This window comes from Colius striatus, chromosome 7 (genome assembly GCF_028858725.1).
Source record: "Colius striatus isolate bColStr4 chromosome 7, bColStr4.1.hap1, whole genome shotgun sequence".
NCBI lineage: Eukaryota > Metazoa > Chordata > Aves > Coliiformes > Coliidae > Colius > Colius striatus.
In genome coordinates this window covers 7,481,622-7,500,496 of record NC_084765.1, presented here as the reverse complement: position 1 = coordinate 7,500,496, position 18,875 = coordinate 7,481,622, and the positions used below count along the sequence as shown (strand labels likewise).

The window sequence follows — 18,875 nt, the reverse complement described above, 5'->3', positions numbered from 1 at the left end:
ACCATCATTTCAAATCAGTGCGCTCTTAAACTATTGACAGGAGCTTTGACAACAAGACAGGATGCCTCATAAAGGTGAGTCTGCTCATTTCTTCTCCCAGCTTCTCCCTCCTCGCATTTTAATATTTAGGCAGGGCTCTCGCTCTCTCCTCCTCTCTTTCTCTCTCTCTCTTCTCTCATATTCGCATTTGCATTCCGAAGAGCTTCCCAGGGAACTTTCCAGCCCAGGAGCTCACAAACTTTCTGCCTTTCACATAAGCCCGTGGCCTCTGGAAAAAACTAAAGCATCTGACTTGGAAACCAATGCCAACACTAGCAGCAGTAATTCCCATGCAGCATTTGCTGGGAAGGGAGACAACAAGTGCTGGTGTCTGTGCTGCCGATGCTGCCGGTACCCCAGCTCGCAGGACCGGAGCCCGTGTCGGGCCGGGGCCGTGTTTGCCGCCCAAGGCGGCCTCCTGGGGCGGCAGGCACCGCCGCGACCTGGCCAGGGCTCCGGCCCCACGCCACGCCGCGTGGGAGGGAGGCAAGGAGGGAAGAGGCGCCTCGTTGCCCTGGGGGCGGCCCCGTCCGCAGCTTGAGCTTTGTGTTTCCGCGATCTCGCTTAGGGAAGAATCACCCGTGATCGTGGGGGAAAATGGAGTGAGGGCTGGGAGAGCTGCGTGGGGGAAAAAGCCAAAAAAACCAAACAAACAGAAAATAATAAATCACATCCTAGGCCAAGTCAGCTCCCAGGCGCGGTACAGGCGGGGAGATGAGCGGAGCTGAAGGGCTGTCAGCTTTAATCAGCCACCCGGGGATCTTCCCAACTTGTCCCTAGTGCCGGCAACTTTCCCAGCCTCGGCGCGGGAGCAGTGCCGGGGGCGCAGAGCCACCCGCACCGCGCACGGCGGGCCCCGCCGGCAGCCCCCGCACCGTCCCGTCCTTTCTCGGCACTAGAGCGCGCCGTGGCCCCGAGAGGGGGATTTTTTTCCCTGCCTTTTTAAATCGATATACTTTCAAAATGTTGTTTGAGTTTTGGTGTTTTTTTTTCTTTTCAAAACACCCTAATGTCTCTTATTTCAGCAAGAGTCACCTAATGGCCTTCCCTGGCACCCCCCCCTAGCGTAAAGCCTTTAAAAAAAAAAAAAAAGAAGAGAAAAAGAAGCTGTAAACTCCTTGCCTTAGGAAAAAAAAAAAAAAAAGAAAGAAAGAAAAAATGGGGAAAAAAAGATAGACTTGCTCCTGGGAACTCCAACAATAAACTTGATTCCTTTTCCCCTAGCAAGTGCAATGGGGAAAAAAATAATCTGGATTTGAATTTAACCTTGTAGAGGCTTTGCATGGAGTTGTTACACGGCCACGCAGAGCAGGAATAATTTCTGGAAAGTTTAAAAACAAACTTTCTCGAACGATTCAATCAATGTACCTGGCAGAATCTGCTTTGGAAAATGACAACGTCCTAGAGAAGAAAAATGACTGCATCTTCTCCATCTCAGGGACATAAAATAATAAAAGTGGCCCTTGACAATAAATGTTTATAGCTGCTGACCTTTAGCAACGCCTAATTGCAAACTGATTCGGTTTTATCTTTTTCTCATTTGCCCCGTGAACGCGAAACTTTGTCAAAGACTGATTGCGTTAAAGAAGCGGGGGGAATGCTCTCCGCCATCAGATTATATCGAAATTTGGAGATTAAAAACCGATTTGCAGTTTAGGCCCGGCCGATCGGGACGCGGCGAATCGCGCTCCCCACCTCGCTCGGGTCCGCCTCCGGGGTGCGGGCCGGCCGGGCCGGGCCGGTGCGGGCGGGTTTGCGGCCGCGGTGCTGCGGGGTGCGGGCCCGCCCGAGCGCGCCGGGGCCGCGGGGCCGGTGGCTGGAGGCGTTCGAGAGTTGCTGAGCAGATCCGCGGCTGCCTTGCCCCACGCCTCCGCTTACCTTGGTGGAGCACTGGGCTACCCTCACCCTCTATTGTAAAACGCCGTGTTTAGGATTTGTTTTGTTTCGTGGCTTGCTTTTTTTTCTCTCTCTCTTTTTGTCGTGTCACCCCCTCTTTCTTTTGAGTCCACTTATTGTCATTTCGGAGGTCCATGCTGGCGGAGGTGAGGGCTGCAAGTTTAAGGGTGGCTTTCTGGCTGGCTTCTTTAACCTCTTAGGCCCCACGTTTATGAGTTGTGCGTAAAATATGTGAGGAAATTGTGTCTGAAGAAGTCGGTTTCCCGTTCGGTGTGTGTCTATGCAGACGTGTTTGGTATATTAAAGGGATGGCTTCACGTTTAGCTCAGCTGAAGGAGATATCGCCACGTCTCCATTGAAGTACAGTGTAGCTTGCTCTGCTGCTAATCAGGTAGTTCTCCAAAGAGCAGTAAATATTTACCAGTTAAAGTCTTCATGCTGCGAGAAAGTACTTGTCTGATGTTTATTTTTATGGATTTAAGATTACTAAAAGCTACTTAATAAATTATACCATGGCTAGTCCTGAATGGGGAAACGTGCCTCTTTGAATTCTCCATCATATGCAGGAAAAGTAAAATTAATATTCATTATAGGCGCAAAAGAAAGAGAATGAGTATTTTTAGGCCAAAAAAAAAGGAGAGAAAATGAAGGCTGCGACTATTTCATTATTTTACCTCCTTTTTTTTAGCAACTCCCTTGAATGGGCTCTTTATTGTAATTGTCCCTCCCCAATTGAGCACCCCACTGAGCTGTTGTATCTTTTTACAACCCCTAACAACTCGCACCAGTAACACAATTACCGCCAGATATTTATAACGAGAAATTACTTTTCCATTTTCGCCCGCGACGATTTAAAATAAATACATGGGGGAGCATAAATAAATAAATAAGTGGCCCTGGGTGGGGGAGGAAAAGAGAGAGGGAGGTTGGAGAGAGGAGGAGAGAGGGAGAGAGGGAAGGGGGGGGGGCGGTAGAAGGGAAAAAAAAAAAAAGGCGCTGGGGACTGTCCAGGCGCTGGGTCAAGGCAGGCACTAATGAAAGGAGAAGGGGCTTGTTTCTCTGCTCTTTGTAAGTTGGAGGGTTGTTGGTCCGTTGAGTTGGGAAGCTGCGCGGCCGGTTAAGGAGCCTGGGTTTCTGCACTCGGGGTTTGGGTAGAGGAGCAGAATGGAGGCCATTGTTCGCTTTCTGTAGGCTTTGTTTAACAGTTCTCACCCCCTCCTGTTCTTACTTTTTAAAGCAGTGAGGCGAGGTAGACAGCGTGTGTCACAGTACAGTGAAAAAGGGGAAGATCTAAAGACCAAAAAAGAAGTTAATCACAAGACGGGGAGTTTGGGGGAGAAAAAGTTGCTAGTGCAGCGGGGGGAAAAAAAAGGAATAAAAAAATCCTCGAGGAAATACCCGGAGGTAAAAATGGAGCCCCGCTCTCAGTACGCAGAGCAGCCGTCGGAGCCCCCCCGCCACTGTTGCCCGCGCAGCCCCCGCGCCGCCCCCTCGCCCCGCTCCGCACCCCCCGGCCCGCGCCCCGCTCACGGCACACCTTCTCGACGCCGCTCCGCACTTTTTAATGTACTTCTTCTGCTTTGTCCTAGAGGGAAGACTTTAACTAGTGACACGCAGATGTGCGAGTCCCTAAATTGTATGAGAGGACAGTCCACCCCGCTTTCAGGCAAGTTTAAAAGCACGACTTCGGAATCTCTTTGTGATTGTTGTCGCTCCACTTAATATACCACCTCAGCGAAGGGCACTAACGACGAGGCAATACGCCACCTGCATGCAATTAAAAGGAGAAACCACTTGGCTGGTTGCTTTCCTTAATTTTTTTTTTGCGCATGTTAGGGATACATATGTACATTTTCACCTTGAGGCATTAAAGCCGCCCAAATCCTTAAACTAATCGGGGGAAGACGCCTAAGGATAACAAAGTAAGCCTATGAGATATTAGCCTCTCTGCAGCTTAACCGTGTGCACTGCCTCCCCTGATTAACGCCTATTTTATCACTGATAGACTGCTATAGGCGAGCCCCGTGGGATACTGCTCTATCAGCCCAACATGCAGAACAGTAAGTGACTCCGCGCCCCTTCGCGGCCGCGGAGGGCAGGCGGGGGCAGCCGTGGGCGCGCAAGAGCGGGCAAGCAGCCCGGGGCCGAGGGCTTGCTTCGGGACTGGGGGTGGGGAGGGGAGTGAGGGGGCCGTCTCTGCTGGGCTCGATGGCCTCTGCCCAGCCGGGGGTGCCACCCGCCCCATCGGGGCACTGGTAACGCCGTAGGCGGCGCGGAAGGGGTCGGGAGCGTTGTCACGGTTCCTGGGGGCCACCGGGGCTTGCCTGGTTCGTGGCCCACGCCCTGGCGTGGTTAGGGACCTGCTCCACAGTGGAAGTTGGGCGAGAAAAAGCCACCACTGTGCTAGGTGCAGTCCCTCGTCACCTCCTGGTTTTATTTGCTTCCCGATTCTGATGCTTTTTGTGGATTATTAATGTGTGTGTGTGTGAGGAGGGGTGTTTAGCTTATATTTTGTTGTTGTTGTTGATGATGTGGTTTAAGACCTCGACGATGGGCGCCTCTCGGAGGGGAAAGCTCCTTGCACAACGCGGGTATGTGCAGACATGCAGCCAGGCGCGGTGGATGGTGAGAAGCGGCCTCTCCTTGCGCTCTGGAGGGAGGGTCTGCGTGGAGGAAGGGACAATCGGTCATAAGGTCTTATCCAGCATGGAGCAGGCCGCCCATATCCTTGGGACATGGATCTTCCGCGGGGTGGTCTCCAATCCAGAGATCACTGGGGTTGCGCGACCCCGCAAAATCGTGGCCGTCGCGATTTCGCGAGATCACGCAACCCCGCGGCACTCTTGTGAGGAAGCCCCGCTTATTTTGCGCGGGTAGCGGCGGCAAGGAGCGCAGGACGAGTTGCGCGGTCTTTGCGCAGTGTTGGTCGGCCTCCAGCCCCGCTGCTTCTCTGGTACCTTGGCTGGGATATGCGGCTCCAGGACCCCTCTTTATCATCCTCCCGTTAAACCGGTTAATAAGTTGTCTCTCGGTGTGAGAAACATCAGGAAAAACACCGATTTGGAGTGTTTCTCAGGAAACCTCTGGTGGAGCTGTAGGTTTGTGTTTGGGTTGTTTGTCTTTTGTTTTTGTTTGGTTTTTTTTTCGGGGGGCTGCGTGCTTGGCCATACGATGTATTTTCATTTGTCCTGAGAAAAAAAGCCGAGCCTCGACAGCTCGGAGAGGGTTTTACCTGGGCTTCGCAGGGCCAGCAGCGGCTGCCCTTGGCCGTGGCGTGCCGAGGGTTTATGGTAATAGGGGAATGCCTTCACTCGGCCATTTGGGATCGCCACTGCAAAACGCAGAAAAGATATCATTCGGGTGAAGCCTTTATTTTGTTTAAAGGTCGCGGCGGGCTCTTCAGGCTTTGTGTTAATAACTCCTGGGTGTATATGGTGCAGAGCATCCAAATTGACACCATATGTTTTCCTATTAGATGACTAGCAATAGACTACAAGGCGCATAATCATTGCCACTGGGCGAGATCTACACCGCTCTCCAGGGAAATTATATAATGATTAAGGCTTAACCTTTTAAGTGAAACTTTGATTTTGCTTTCCCCGCTGCCATTTTTTATGTCGGCGAGAGTCCCTCCCTGAAATGGGCTCCCCGCACGCATTTACGGGGACCGAGAAAGGAGGAGGGGGCACGACACAAACGACGGAGGGGGGGGGAGGGGGGCAAGTCGCCGAGGGCCTGCGCCCCGCGGGCCGCCCCCTCCCTCCACCCCGAGCCGTCCCGCCCCCCGGGGCGCAGGCGGGGAGGGACGAGGGGCTCCTCTCCCCGCAGTAGGAAGCGCAGGTCGCGGCGCCGGCCGCTCTGCTGGGCCGGGGCGGCAAATTCCCCAGCCCCGATGTCACTTTGAATCCATTGCGCGGGGAGCGCACCCCCTCGGTTGTGTCCACGCAGAGCCCCCGGCTACCTCCAACCGCAGCCTCCCTCGGAGGGAGAGCGAGGGGAGTTCAATCTAGTCTGAGTGATATCCAAATGCGGACAGAAAGGGTCGTTTTATCATGCTACTATTTGTCGTGACGATGCAATTTTCAAAAGCAGAGTACTGTCATAAAGTGACACGCCTGCCACAAGTGCTCCAACTGATCTTTTCAATTAGCCTTCCATGCATGATCCGGGGCGACTTCCGCCTATTTCCAGAAATTAAGCTCAAACTTGACGTGCAGCTAGTTTTATTTTAAAGACAAATGTCAGAGAGGCTCATCATATTTTCCCCCTCTTCTATATTTGGAGCTTATTTATTGCTAAGAAGCCTGGGCTCTTGGAGTCAATTTATCAGGAGGCTCCAAAGAGAGGAGAGCGGAGAGCGCGTAGAGCAGAGCTTCTCCAGGGAGACTTCCTCCAAAGCCTGGAGCTCCAGGTCGGGCACTGGCGAGGCAGCCTCTCCCTTTGCTTTTGGCGAAGAGAGCTGCGGCGGTGCGGATGCAGGCAGGCTTGGCTGGATTTGGGGTTTTTTTGGGTTTTATTTTTGGTTTTAGGACTGGGTGTGTTTGGTTTTGTTTTTGTTTGGGTTTTTTTTTATGAAGGAAAGGGGAAAAAAAAAAAAAGGGCAAATCAAGGAAGCTACCCAAGGTGATCGAGCCCCGAATATTCTGGGCTTTTGGGTCTGGCTGTTCGCCGCTGCCGCGGGTTTTGCAGACGGGGAGGGCACCTTTCGGAGTTGCCCTGGCTCCCCGGGCGCGGAGGGTGGCGACGGCGCCGGGGTCAGGTCCGAGGCCGGGCGCTGTGGCCCCTGAGCGGGCGGAGCGGACGGGAGCGGCGGTGCTGCGCGGAGGGGCGCGGAGAGGAGCGGCGGGCGGGTTGGCTCCGCGGGGTTCTGGCGCGGGAGCGGAGGGTGCTATGGTGGGCGCTGTGCTTCCCGCAGGTCACAGCGGCGTGAACCAGCTCGGCGGGGTGTTCGTCAACGGGAGGCCGCTGCCCGACTCCACGCGGCAGAAGATCGTGGAACTCGCCCACAGCGGCGCTCGGCCCTGCGACATCTCCCGGATCCTGCAGGTGAAGGCGGCGGCGTCCCCCGTCCTCCCACCGCTCCGCTCCGCTCCGTCCGCTCCGCTCCAGAGCCGCGCTGCCCGCCAAGGCGCTAATTGCCGACCCCCCCACACCCACCCACCCACCAGCACCGCCACCCGCCTTCCAGCCTAATAAAACGATCCATCTGCTTATTTTGATTGTTGCTGCAACTAGACCTTTCTCCGCTTATATATATATATATAAACCTTTAAAAAGATTTGTTTTTTGTTGTTGTTGTTCCCTTTTATCCGGTAATAACCTGCACTCTCGTTACAGTTAGTTCGCTGTAATAAACTGAATTATACGACATAATTCTAGTTTTTTCTCCTCCCCCTTCCCCCTTATTTACTTATAGTTTGCTGAGATCCGTGTGCATTTGGCGTGGCTTACTGCTTTTTTAGTTTTGCCCTCTTTTTTTTTTTTTTTTCCTTCCAAAAAGCGAAACAAAAAAAGAGGAGAAAGAGAAAAAAGAAAAAAGACACCCCTTCCCCTCAAAGCCACGCTGCTTTAGCCCGGAATCTGTCCTTAAGGACACTAACGCGATCTGGCGCAGCTCAGGGGTACTTTGTAAATGTAGGTCCCCTATATCCCCCCCACTCTGCCCCGTCCCCGCTAGTACTCTGTCTAAGAGTAGTGAGGACGATGGAGACTAGTCTGGCTTAGCTATTGTTCGCATTTAAGGCGTATTTGAACATTGATACTAAAAAGAAATACGTTTTGATCTTATTTTTTGTTTGTTTGTTTTTTTCTTCCACATGTTTTTTAAATATCACTTTTGTAGAGGGTAGGGCCACGAATGTAATTTTTTTTAACAAAAAAAGAAAAAAAAAAGACTCTCTAAGTAAGTTCTCATACCATTTAAGGTATATTTTTGTGTTATAGACCCATGCAGATGCAAAAGTCCAAGTGCTGGACAATCAAAACGTAAGCTTGTCATTGTTTAATGCATACTTAAACAATTTTATTTTTGTCTTGAAATTATTAATAATGTGATTTTCTGTCCGCTTCCCTATCCAGGTGTCGAATGGATGTGTGAGTAAAATTTTGGGCAGGTATTACGAAACTGGCTCCATCAGACCCAGGGCAATCGGAGGTAGTAAACCGAGAGTAGCGACTCCAGAAGTTGTAAGCAAAATAGCGCAGTATAAACGAGAGTGCCCCTCCATCTTTGCGTGGGAGATTCGAGACAGATTACTATCAGAGGGGGTCTGTACCAACGATAATATACCCAGTGTAAGTTCATGAAAAACCCCTTCCTGTGTGCTGTGTACAGTGCTGGGTAGCCGTAGAGAGCCGCTGCTTCCTTTGTTTTGGTATCAGATGAGAGGATAGCAGGTTCACAGCATTTGCATGTGGCAGGGTCAGACGCATTTTTTTTCACACAGAATCTGACAAATGCCTTTAAGGAGGGGAAAAAAATAAATAAAAATAAAGGGGTCACCCCTGCGCCTGGCGCCTCAGGACTGCGAGCACCAGCCGAAGCCATCACTCTGTTTTTTCAGGGTCGGGTTTGGGGCGTTTTGGTTTTTTTTTTCTTTCTTTCTGTTTTTGTTTTTATTTTCCCATTTCCCCGTGGTTTGTCGGTTTGTTTGCACCAGCATCAGCACTAAGCGAGTCGGGGCGGCCGCAGCGCTCGGCTGGCACTCGGGGAATCCCTGATTTGCGCCCAGGTCGAGCCGCCCGCAGCGCGGAGGGGGCGCGGAGAGGCGCGGGGGTTACTCGGGTGGCTCGCGGGGAGTGCGCTACAGCACTACCATTGCCTTTCCTGTCCTTTGCTTTCCAGGTGTCGTCGATAAACAGAGTCCTACGCAACCTGGCTAGCGAAAAGCAACAAATGGGTGCCGATGGGATGTACGACAAGTTAAGGATGCTGAACGGGCAGACGGGGACGTGGGGCACCCGGCCCGGCTGGTACCCCGGCACCTCGGTACCCGGGCAGCCCACCCAAGGTAAGGAACAGCCCGGTCGCCGCTTCCCGGCCCGGCTCGGCCGCGTCCGGTGGTGGTAGCCCAGACGCGGGTACCCCCTCGCCCCCTCCCCGGCCGCCACCCTGCTGAGGGCCGTGAGCGATTTTCTCAGGACAGTGGCCGAGGGCGTCCCCCACGACGCCTCCCTGAGCGGCTGCGGGCAGGTGAACGGCGGAGGCCGGCGGGCAGGTGGGGTACAGCCCCGGGGCCGGCCCGGTGGCGGGCGTGGGAGCTCGGGAGCGGCCGCTGCCAGCGCCGCAGCCGCTGAGCAGCGGTACCGGCAGCCGGGCGGGCTGGTCCTTAACCTCGCCCATCTCCCGGTAATTAGGGCTCCCGCTCCCCGCCCGGGCCGCCTTCCCACTCTGGGGTCTGTAGAGCCGGGATATCGGTAACTATCTCCGTCGGGTTGATTATAGTTCCTCCTCAATGGACCCGAAACAACTTTGTAAATATAGGAAACTGTTTATCCTGAAGATTAATAGGTATTTGTTGTAGGAATGACAAGGGGATAATATGAAGGATAATGGGATGTTACGTTACATACTTAAGATGGTTAATGGCTTCTTTTTGAATACGGGCTCTGTTCAGGCTCGGCGCTTTCCATGGCTGTGGTCATTCCTTTAGGTGTCTATATACAACAACCTGCTTTTTGTTTTCACCCTGCAAGGAAAAAAAATCGGTAACAGTGTGCGGAATATCTGGTACAAAGGATGTTTCTGTCACACGCAAGAATTTGTTATGGGAACAATTCTGTCGCTATGTAATTGCTCATTAGAGATCGTTTTGTTTCTCATTAAGGCGACATGAATAAGCGTCTAGTTGAAGGAGACAGCTGTAGAAATGTTCCACAGGAGACCTCTGGACACGATATGGCACCGCTTGCCAATTAGACATGTCAGTTTTAAGAGAAGAAAACAATCTATGAAGGACACTAGAAAGATAGAGCGGAGCCCTCGCTTCCCGCCACCCCCACTTTGGTGGGTTTTGGGTTTATGTTGTTTTGGGTTTGGAGGTTTTTTTTTAATTGTTGTTTTGCCCGATGTCCCTCCTCGGAGCTGGGACGGCTCCTGCCGCCAGTCGCCGGTTCGCCCGTACCTGCGCTTTCTGGGGCCGGGCGTGGGTCACTCCAGCCCCTCTGCCGGTACCTCTGCCCCAGCCCGGGGCCGGCCAGGCGGCCTCAGGACTCCCCGTCCTTCCTTCTTTGCCCCGCACCCGGCAGCCGAACCGCGGAGTGGTGCGCGGCGGCGGGGAGAGCACTTTCCTGCCTGCTTCTCAAACGTCCCGGGTGTCTTCCGTTCCTGACGGTTTGGGGTGTGTTTTCTGTCGGCGTGGTTATTTATTTATCTATCTATTTTAGAAGGGATGTTAAATACAGAATGTTCTGTCGCCTCCCTGCTGCCAGGCCCAGCTCCGCGCGATGTGCGCGGGTGCAGAGCGGGCGCACGGCGCGTGGATGGGGATGGGGATGGGGGGGAGGAAGGGAAAGCTGCTGGGGCTTGTGGTGTCCCCTCCCTATGGCGTGGGGATGTGCGCAGTTTCCGCAGGGGAGCGCGGGCCCCGGGCAAGGAGCGTGCCGGAACGGGAGGACCCCGGGAGACCTTCTCCCAAGCTGTGACAGAAATAAAGCAGCGCGGAGCGGAGCAGTGCGTTGCGGTGCGGAGCGGAGCCGGGTTGGCTCGGGTCGCGGGTGCTCGTGTGCGTGGGCAGGAGAGACGACAGGGAGGCAGGCAGACACTTAAACCATCCACACCGCAAAATTAAAATTAATAAAATGGATTTCCTCTGGAATATTCATGCTCCCTCTAATGTTTTTCCCTTGCAGGGGTATGTTACTGGATTTTAAGAGTCCATTACTCAAAAAGCATAAGGCGAGGTTAGGTCTCAGAGGGGTACAAATATGGTCTCAATCTGATAAATGCCATGCAGCAGTGAATAAAATAATGGATACATGAGGGCTGACAGAACAAAAAGAGACATCTCTATCCAGGAGAAATTCTCCAGTGATTTAGTGGTTTTAGGGATCACTGAGACACTGTTTCTTATCTTCCCCCCCTCCATCCCCCTTATAAGACTAAAGCCTTCTATAGGATTTAGACACTTTCTCTTTCAACAGATGCTACAATGTTTTGATCCCAGCTCTATAGCTGAGAGGTGCCGCAATTGGTTTGCTATCTTTTTTTGCTTGTTTTCCGCCTCACTGATTAAGACACTAAGAAACTAAGGAATGATTTTATTTCCCAGCGTCTTTTTTTTTTTGTCCTTTTTTTTTTTTTTTTTTTTTTCCGGGAAACAAATCCTACACCCCGCGTCAGATGGTCTGGCTGTAGGATAATAGGGACGGACATTCACCCGCTTTCTTACGGATTAGGTCTCGAAGGTGGAACAGCCCTATTGAGATCACTCCTTTTAGGAGCTTTTCCTTTTTCTTTTTTTTTTTTTTTAAAAAAAAGGAAGAATGTTTCTAAAAAGAAAGATGTCTTAATTGTCCAGCGCGGGGAGTTTAAGTAGTCATAAGCGAGTTTAGGTGAAACTTTCAGCTGGCTCAGAGGTTTACGGGGAAATGAGGAGCGCACGGCGAAAAGGTGTCAAAAAAATGTGCCTTCAAAAGTTTAAGGAACAAGTATGGCGAGGAGGGAAAGGGGGCTCGCGTTTGGGCTGGCGCCGGGAGGGGCAGCCCGGGCCCGCTGCGCTCTCTGCTCTGGACCGGCTCGGCCCGGCGGCGCCGGGGGCAGCAGCCGTCTCCGCCGTCTTTGGGCGGCTCCTCTCTGCCCCCCTTCTCCCCTTCTTTCTCTCCTTTCCCCCATCCCCGTTCCCCTTCGAGATCCGTGCCGGCCGGGCGGCGCAGACAGTGATGGATGAGCGCGGTGGCGGAGGTTAGCGCGGCCCCCGCAGCGGGCGGGCGCGGCCCCCGGCGCTGCCACCAGCGCTTGGCAGAGCGGCCGTCCCGCCGCGGCGGCCCTTCCCCGGGCTCCACGGCTTTGTGTGCCCCTGAAAGGCAGGGCCCCCCCCGCCCCCCCCGCCCCCCCCCCGCTATTCACCCGCCGCCGGCCGCCTCAATGGGGCTGCGGCCGCCCATATGGTGACCACGGCCGCTGAATCCCTGTGTTTAAATGGGGGAGAAAGTTCGGGTTTTAAAACATTTCAAAGTGGTTGAAAGGGTCCCACCAGATCCTGTCACAATTCCCCCCGAGCTTTGAAGGCCGGGGCTATTGTTCGCCGATTATAAATGATATTACTTTAAAGTTGATTTCCCACAATATTTAAAGGATGTAGCGGGAGTGTTGCTATTTATTTTTGGCGTAACTTTTCAAGGGAATTAACATAAGTAGCCCATGCGTCCCCCATCCCGTCTCCCCCTTTATTCGACATCAAAACGCCTCGAAAAAATATGCTTTGAAAGGAGAGGGAGAGCTAATTTAGGGACAACGACTTTTCTGCCTCGACAGAACCGTCCGTTCCTGCCGCCCAGGGCGGCCCGGGGTACCCGCAGAGCCCCGCGGAGCCGGCCGGGCCCCAGGAGCATCCTTGCGACCGCTCGAAAGAGGAGCACAATGAAACTTTGCCCCTCTTTAATGCCAGAAATTACATTAAAAGTGGTGGAAATGCCCTAATTAAAAACGTGCCGCTTAAATGATATGCCAGACATTCAGCTGCAGAATAGCGTCTTTAGCTAGTTAGTGAACTTGCTACTACTTCTTTTAAAATTACATGTTAAAATTTTAAAAGAAATCTTACTTTTCTCTGGTGCAACACATTACAAAGAATGGACAGTCCTTTTATCTAAATATAAAATTCCATTTTCAGCAATTATAGCCTGTTCTTGGTGATGATATAATTACAGCTGTGCTCAGTAATAGGTGTCAAGGCAATGCACATTCATACAATAGTTGAATAAAACTGCAGAACAATGCAGGCACTTCTAAATTCACAACCTTTAAAATGAAATTGACTGTGCAGAATTCAAATAAAAACTGGATAAATATTTTTTAAAAAAGATTACAAGCTTGGTTTGGTTTCTTAATAGCATTTTCTGCAAACCTATCAACATCTAATTGATTAGATAGGAATTACTGATTATAGATAATCCGAAATACTGAACATCACTATTTTAAAGATAGGTAAATAAATGCAGCAGACAGAGGAGACTGCCATGGCACTTCATCAGCAATTCATGGAAAGAGTCGCTTTCAGGGGAAAATATTTTTAACCAGATTTCATTCCAGAGGAAAAGCAAAATGAAATTAAGACTGGGCAACTGTAATCCCTCATCTCTGATGTTTACCATAACGCTGCAAACTGAACCGTTTCCCTGTTACCCATGTCATGGGCACAGCTTTGCTTTGATACTCGAGACTTTTTTAAGGGAGGGTGTCAGCAAACATGGCCAAACTTGTTTCCAATTGTGTTATTTCTCTGATAGGGATCTTAACGCAAGGTTACCCGTGTTTCACTTTCCAACTTTCCGTTCTGCAGACGGCTGTCCGCAACAGGAGGGAGGAGGGGAAAACACTAACTCCATCAGCTCTAATGGAGAAGATTCAGACGAGGCCCAAATGAGACTCCAGTTGAAAAGAAAGCTGCAGAGAAATAGGACATCCTTTACTCAAGAGCAAATCGAAGCCCTTGAGAAAGGTGAGTGACGCCTGAAGTAGGATAGAAAAGCCAAATGTGCCCTAGCTATATTAAAAGCAGAAGGGAAGCATGGCATTTGTGAGCCATGTACATATTTTTAGTCCATGGCTCTCTCCATGCTATTTTATTCATTGAGCTCCAAATATTCATCGATGGCTGTGATGTGCACCAAAAAGCTGTTAAAACATTTTCAAAGTGAATGCACTCAGGGCACAGATCCTACTGAAACATCCACATTACACCCCAGGCTTCTCTCATGAGGGATAAATCTCCTGCTGATTGTGCCGTGTTCCCGGCCAGACCGCATTGCACGGGAAGGTGAGGGCGGGCAGCTGGGGCTGGTAGCAGCCCTCCATGCCTGCTTCTGTGCCTGCTTCTGTCCCTCTCCCCAACACTGCTGCTACCCGGGGCTGGGAGCAGGTGCCCTTTTCCCTGACCAGCCTGGGTGCACCTCGCCTCTGACCTGCTGAGCATCTTTGCTCTTATTTTCCACTGTTATTTAGTGACGTGCCATTTCACTTTGAGGTGACAGGGTCAGAGCTGCCTTGGGGACCCCCTTGGTGGAGGCAGAAGCCCTCACTGCTTCTTGAAAGATGCAGCCCTGCACCCAAGCCTGTCTATCCCCTTAGCAATATTCCCCAGCAGGCAAGGAGTCCTGCTTCTCACACACACACAGAGAAAGCTCATCTTTGCCTTTACAGCCATGTTTCTTAAGAGCATTTAGAGCACAGGCAATGCAGAAAGGACTCTGACTTTACAGTCAGCCACATTAACTCTTTGCAACTCACTCAACCACATTTCCTTCTGCAGAATTTGAGAGGACCCACTATCCTGATGTGTTTGCAAGAGAGAGACTAGCTGCTAAAATAGACCTGCCTGAAGCAAGGATACAGGTATTGAGTTGCTGTGCAATTAGACTATTACTACTTTTACTGTTACTATTCTGGCTTCTCAAAGTGCAGGGCAGCCCCTATTTATGATCAAGTGGTTTGTCCATCTCCCCCTCCGAGAAAATAACAGCAGCCAGGGTTTGCTTTCACATGCTGTTTTGCTGTGCTGCAAGCCAGCATCCTGTCAGTATGGCCCTGAGTTATTTGGGACAGGCTCCACACCTCCTAGTCCTTGTAAGGTCACTCACGTCTCTCAAATGCTGTATTTCCAGGTGTGGTTTTCTAACAGAAGGGCCAAGTGGAGAAGGGAAGAGAAGCTGAGGAACCAGCGAAGACAAGCCAGCAACACTCCCAGCCACATTCCCATCAGTAGTAGTTTCAGCACAAGTGTTTACCAGCCAATCCCGCAACCAACCACCCCTGGTAATGCTACCAACCCGCTCATGGTCATCCATCCTCTTGGGCAAAATGAGACTCTGAGACTGTACCACCAGCTGTAACTGTGGTTAAACTAATGTGTTCGTTATTTGTCTATTCTATTATAGTTTCCTCTTTCACATCAGGTTCCATGTTGGGCAGAACAGACACGGCGCTCACAAACACGTACAGTGCGCTGCCACCCATGCCCAGCTTCACCATGGCCAACAACCTGCCTATGCAAGTGAGTCCGCTGCCACCACCATGGCACGATGCTCCCTCGGGGCTCGGTGTTCCCTGGAGGGTGTGTGGGAGTCTAGGGGAGGGGGCCCTTCCTTGGCAGGACTACTTTGCGGGGAAACAAGCACCAAAGGCTTCCCTGGCATCTCAAAGATGCCCTATTTGGGAGAATCACAAGGGAAAAGGCACTGTAAGGCCCAGTTCTCAAAAATCACTTTTCCTGAGTTTTAAAAAAGAGAGGTCCTCGTGTTTACAAGGCAACAAATTTGGGATGAAGAGTCTCTTTTTGGAAAAGAAAGAAACAAACCCTAATCAACGCTGTGGTTAACCTATGGAACTCACTGATGCAGTATTGTGAAAACTGCTGCCTGAATAAGCTGCCAGAGGGATCCGACTTTCTTGGTGTAGGTAATGTGGTGGTAGCACATTAGGAACACCTGAGAAAGGGAAGGATGTGATTAGCATCAGTGGTTATGCCAGCTAAGCCAGAATTGCAAGAGCTGTCAATCCTCATGCCTGAAAGCATTAGCTGATCACCAGCTGGGTTAGGAAGAAATCTATTCCTTTGGGGTCTGTTTCTATAGACCTTTCAGATGCAAAATTCCTCCTTTTTTAATGGTGGGGTTGGCCTAGGAAGGTGCTGGCCAATTATGGGAGTTTTACAGCTTTGTCTGGGGCACACAGCATTGACCACTGCTGGAGACAGGCGAGCAGATTAGAGCGCCTGACTCCTTCGTCGCAGCAATTACTATGTTACTAATTGCTGAACCAAAATTAACCAAATAAAGTTAGAGTCTCACAAGAAGTCTGTGGAGAGAAATGATGTTGGCTGAGTCTCTACTTTGTGATGTTGGAGGCACCGTTCCCGGCAGTGGGCTGAAAGCAAATGACAAAAGATCAAAAGACTGATTGGGGAGGGGACCCTTGGGAAAGCAGGAGGCCCCTGATTCACTGCTGGGCACCTGGGCAGGGACCTGGCACAGGAGCTGCTCTGGAAAGTCCTGCCTACGTGGTCACCATGAGATGTTGGTGCGGGAGGTTTGGCAGCTGAACTGTTGGCATCTCCCTTCAGATGTGTGGTGTGTTGCTGCTTCTCCCAGAGCACAGTGTGTGTGCTTAGCGAGAGGGGCTGGTGATGTTTTCAGAGATGGAGGAAATACGTATAGACATGTTGAGAGTCGTGTGCTCAGAGTGGGAATTATTTATTCTGCTCCCCACTCCCCTGCTGTCTTCCCTTGTTGGGGCTGCACAGGTCCCCACTCCACAGCACCCCGAAGTGGGAGGTGCTCCTGCTCTGTCCCTTCCTAGCACCACGCCACTTGTCTCCTGCCCTCAACTGCTCTTCCCTCTGGCAGATGAGGTTTTAGGGAGTTGGAGTTTAGGTAAATAGAGATGTCTGGTCTCTTGGGATGCTGCTAGCATGGATTTGGGGTGACCAAGGCTTTGAAAGGGGATCAACACACACAGTCACCCCAAATCCGTACATCATCTGTGTGTATGTGCAACAGGCTCACAAATGAGGGACTAGCTCATGTGCCTCAGTGGAGTAATTTTTAGTTCCATTACCATTTGTTTTTAGTTACACCACTAAATGTGAGATAAGATGCCAGCCCTGCTCTCCATGGCTGCAAATGGCAGGAGACATCTTTCCTCTCAAGGGCTTTGGCTCCTGGGCTTAGGTATGTAGAACCTTGGTTAGGATCTAGATGCATGGATTTGCTCATCAAGCACATTGGAAAAGTCACCACTGAGCATCCATACTGTTCTTGTAGAGCAAAAAACCTCTGGGAAGAGGTTGCTTGGTTGAGCTCCTAAATAGCTCTTTACATCTGGGTCCCTGAATTTGAAGTTGAAGCTTGTTTTCAGTTGTGCATGTTGCTTCTGAGGGCTGGTACAGCCATCCAGAAGAGTGAGACACTTTATTTACTTTGTTTGATATTTAACTCTGTTTTGTCCTTTGCTCCCATAGCCCCCCGTACCCAGCCAGACCTCCTCCTACTCTTGCATGCTGCCCACCAGTCCATCGGTGAATGGACGGAGCTATGATACATACACCCCTCCTCACATGCAGACACACATGAACAGCCAGCCGATGGGCACCTCTGGCACCACTTCCACAGGTGAGTGGCCCTGTGCTCCTCCCGTCTTTCTTTCATTCGCCACTTCCTTGCTCCAGCCACCTGCTTTTTCATGTGTTCACCGGGAGAACTCTCCTCTCCATCACTGGGAGAGGTCTCTCTGTTGGGTTTAGTAGCTTCTGGGCAGAGGAAAATGTAAAACATCAACAGGCTGGGGTAGAAAGTCTGATTTTTAAGCTGCTGCTGCTGTAGGGGTAGATGATTAACAGAGGCAGTGTTTGAACAGCAGTACAGGGGGAAAGCTCTTTGGTGAGGCCCCTATCCCACAAAGTTTTCACTGTATAGTTAATTTCAAAAGCAGCATTTATTTCACCATTAAATTGTAGTGGAGACACTCACACTGTGATGTTAAGTGTACGTGAAAGTGTTTGCAGGACTGGGTGTGTTTTTACCAAGTCTATGACTGAGGCTATTTTTTTCCCTAAAAATTCAAAGTTATCAAAATGGCAGGTAGCCTGTAGAAATACAGGCAGATAACCTATGCATAAGAAAGCAAAACAGGGTAAAAAAGCATATTGGCAAGAGCAGGAGCAAGCCAGACGGCTTTTAAAAGAACAAAAATGTTCAGTGTATTTTGGGTTGCATTCCCAACTGATCCAAATGAGCTGAGGCTCTGGCATTTATCTCAAAGCATGACAGTTTATTTATAACAACAAATCAGTGAGATGTGCATAGGCTTTTAAAAAAGGACCCCCCCCCCCCCATTAGTGCAGGCTGGTGGACAGTGAGATTTAATACTTACTGGAATACAAGCACAAATCTGTGAAACTGTTTAACAAAAATTGTGCTATGCATAGAAAAACTAAAATGTCCATTTTCCCCCTCAATTTTCAGGTCTCATTTCCCCTGGAGTGTCAGTTCCAGTTCAAGTTCCTGGCAGTGAACCTGATATGTCTCAATACTGGCCAAGATTACAGTAAAACATGTGTTAATCCCACAAATGACTATATGGACAACAGTTGGATGTTCAGCAGTATTTTATAAAGGAAAAATGGCTCTCAGAGTACTTCTGTACTGCAGCTGTGCCCTACGCTGTAACACATGGAAAAGACTTTCACATGGACCTTTGTACACTGAAGGCATTATATCAGTCGGAACAAATCTTCATTTTGGTATCCAAACTTTTATTCATTTTGGTGTATTATTTGTAAATGGGCATTTGTATGTTATAATGAAAAAAAAACCCAACAAAAAGAACAATGTAGACTGGATGGATGTTTGATCTGTGTTGGTCATGAAGTTGTTTAAAAAAAAAAAAGGAGAAAAAAAAACCAAAAAAGAAGCCATGATCAACAAGCTTTGCCACGAATTTAAGAGTTTTATCAAGATATATCGAATACTTCTACCAATCTGTTCATAGATTATGGATTGATGTTCCAAGTTTGTATCATTCCATTGCATATAATTAAACCTGGAACAATACGCACTAGATTTATGTAAGAAAACTATCTGTTGGTATTTCCAAAGGTTGTTAACGGCTGAAGCTATGTGCAAACAGGGGTTAAGAGAGAACTTCAATGAAGAAAAGAGTTTGATAGATTAAAGGTAGATTGTGTCTTCGATATAATCCAATTTGTTTTATGTCGAAATGTAAG

General features: G+C 50.3%; 1 protein-coding gene across 1 annotated transcript; it reads left to right on the top strand.

Moving 5' to 3' along the window:
* The first annotated feature begins 3,552 nt into the window (after positions 1 to 3,552).
* PAX6 (paired box 6) lies at positions 3,553 to 18,200 on the top strand. The gene is given in 14 exon segments (XM_061999476.1): positions 3,553 to 3,601; positions 3,941 to 3,995; positions 6,220 to 6,322; positions 6,325 to 6,346; positions 6,851 to 6,981; positions 7,879 to 7,920; positions 8,014 to 8,229; positions 8,780 to 8,945; positions 13,437 to 13,595; positions 14,406 to 14,488; positions 14,758 to 14,908; positions 15,031 to 15,146; positions 17,112 to 17,262; positions 18,115 to 18,200. Coding segments are annotated over 14 exon segments (1,530 nt in total).
* The last annotated feature ends 675 nt before the right edge of the window (positions 18,201 to 18,875 follow it).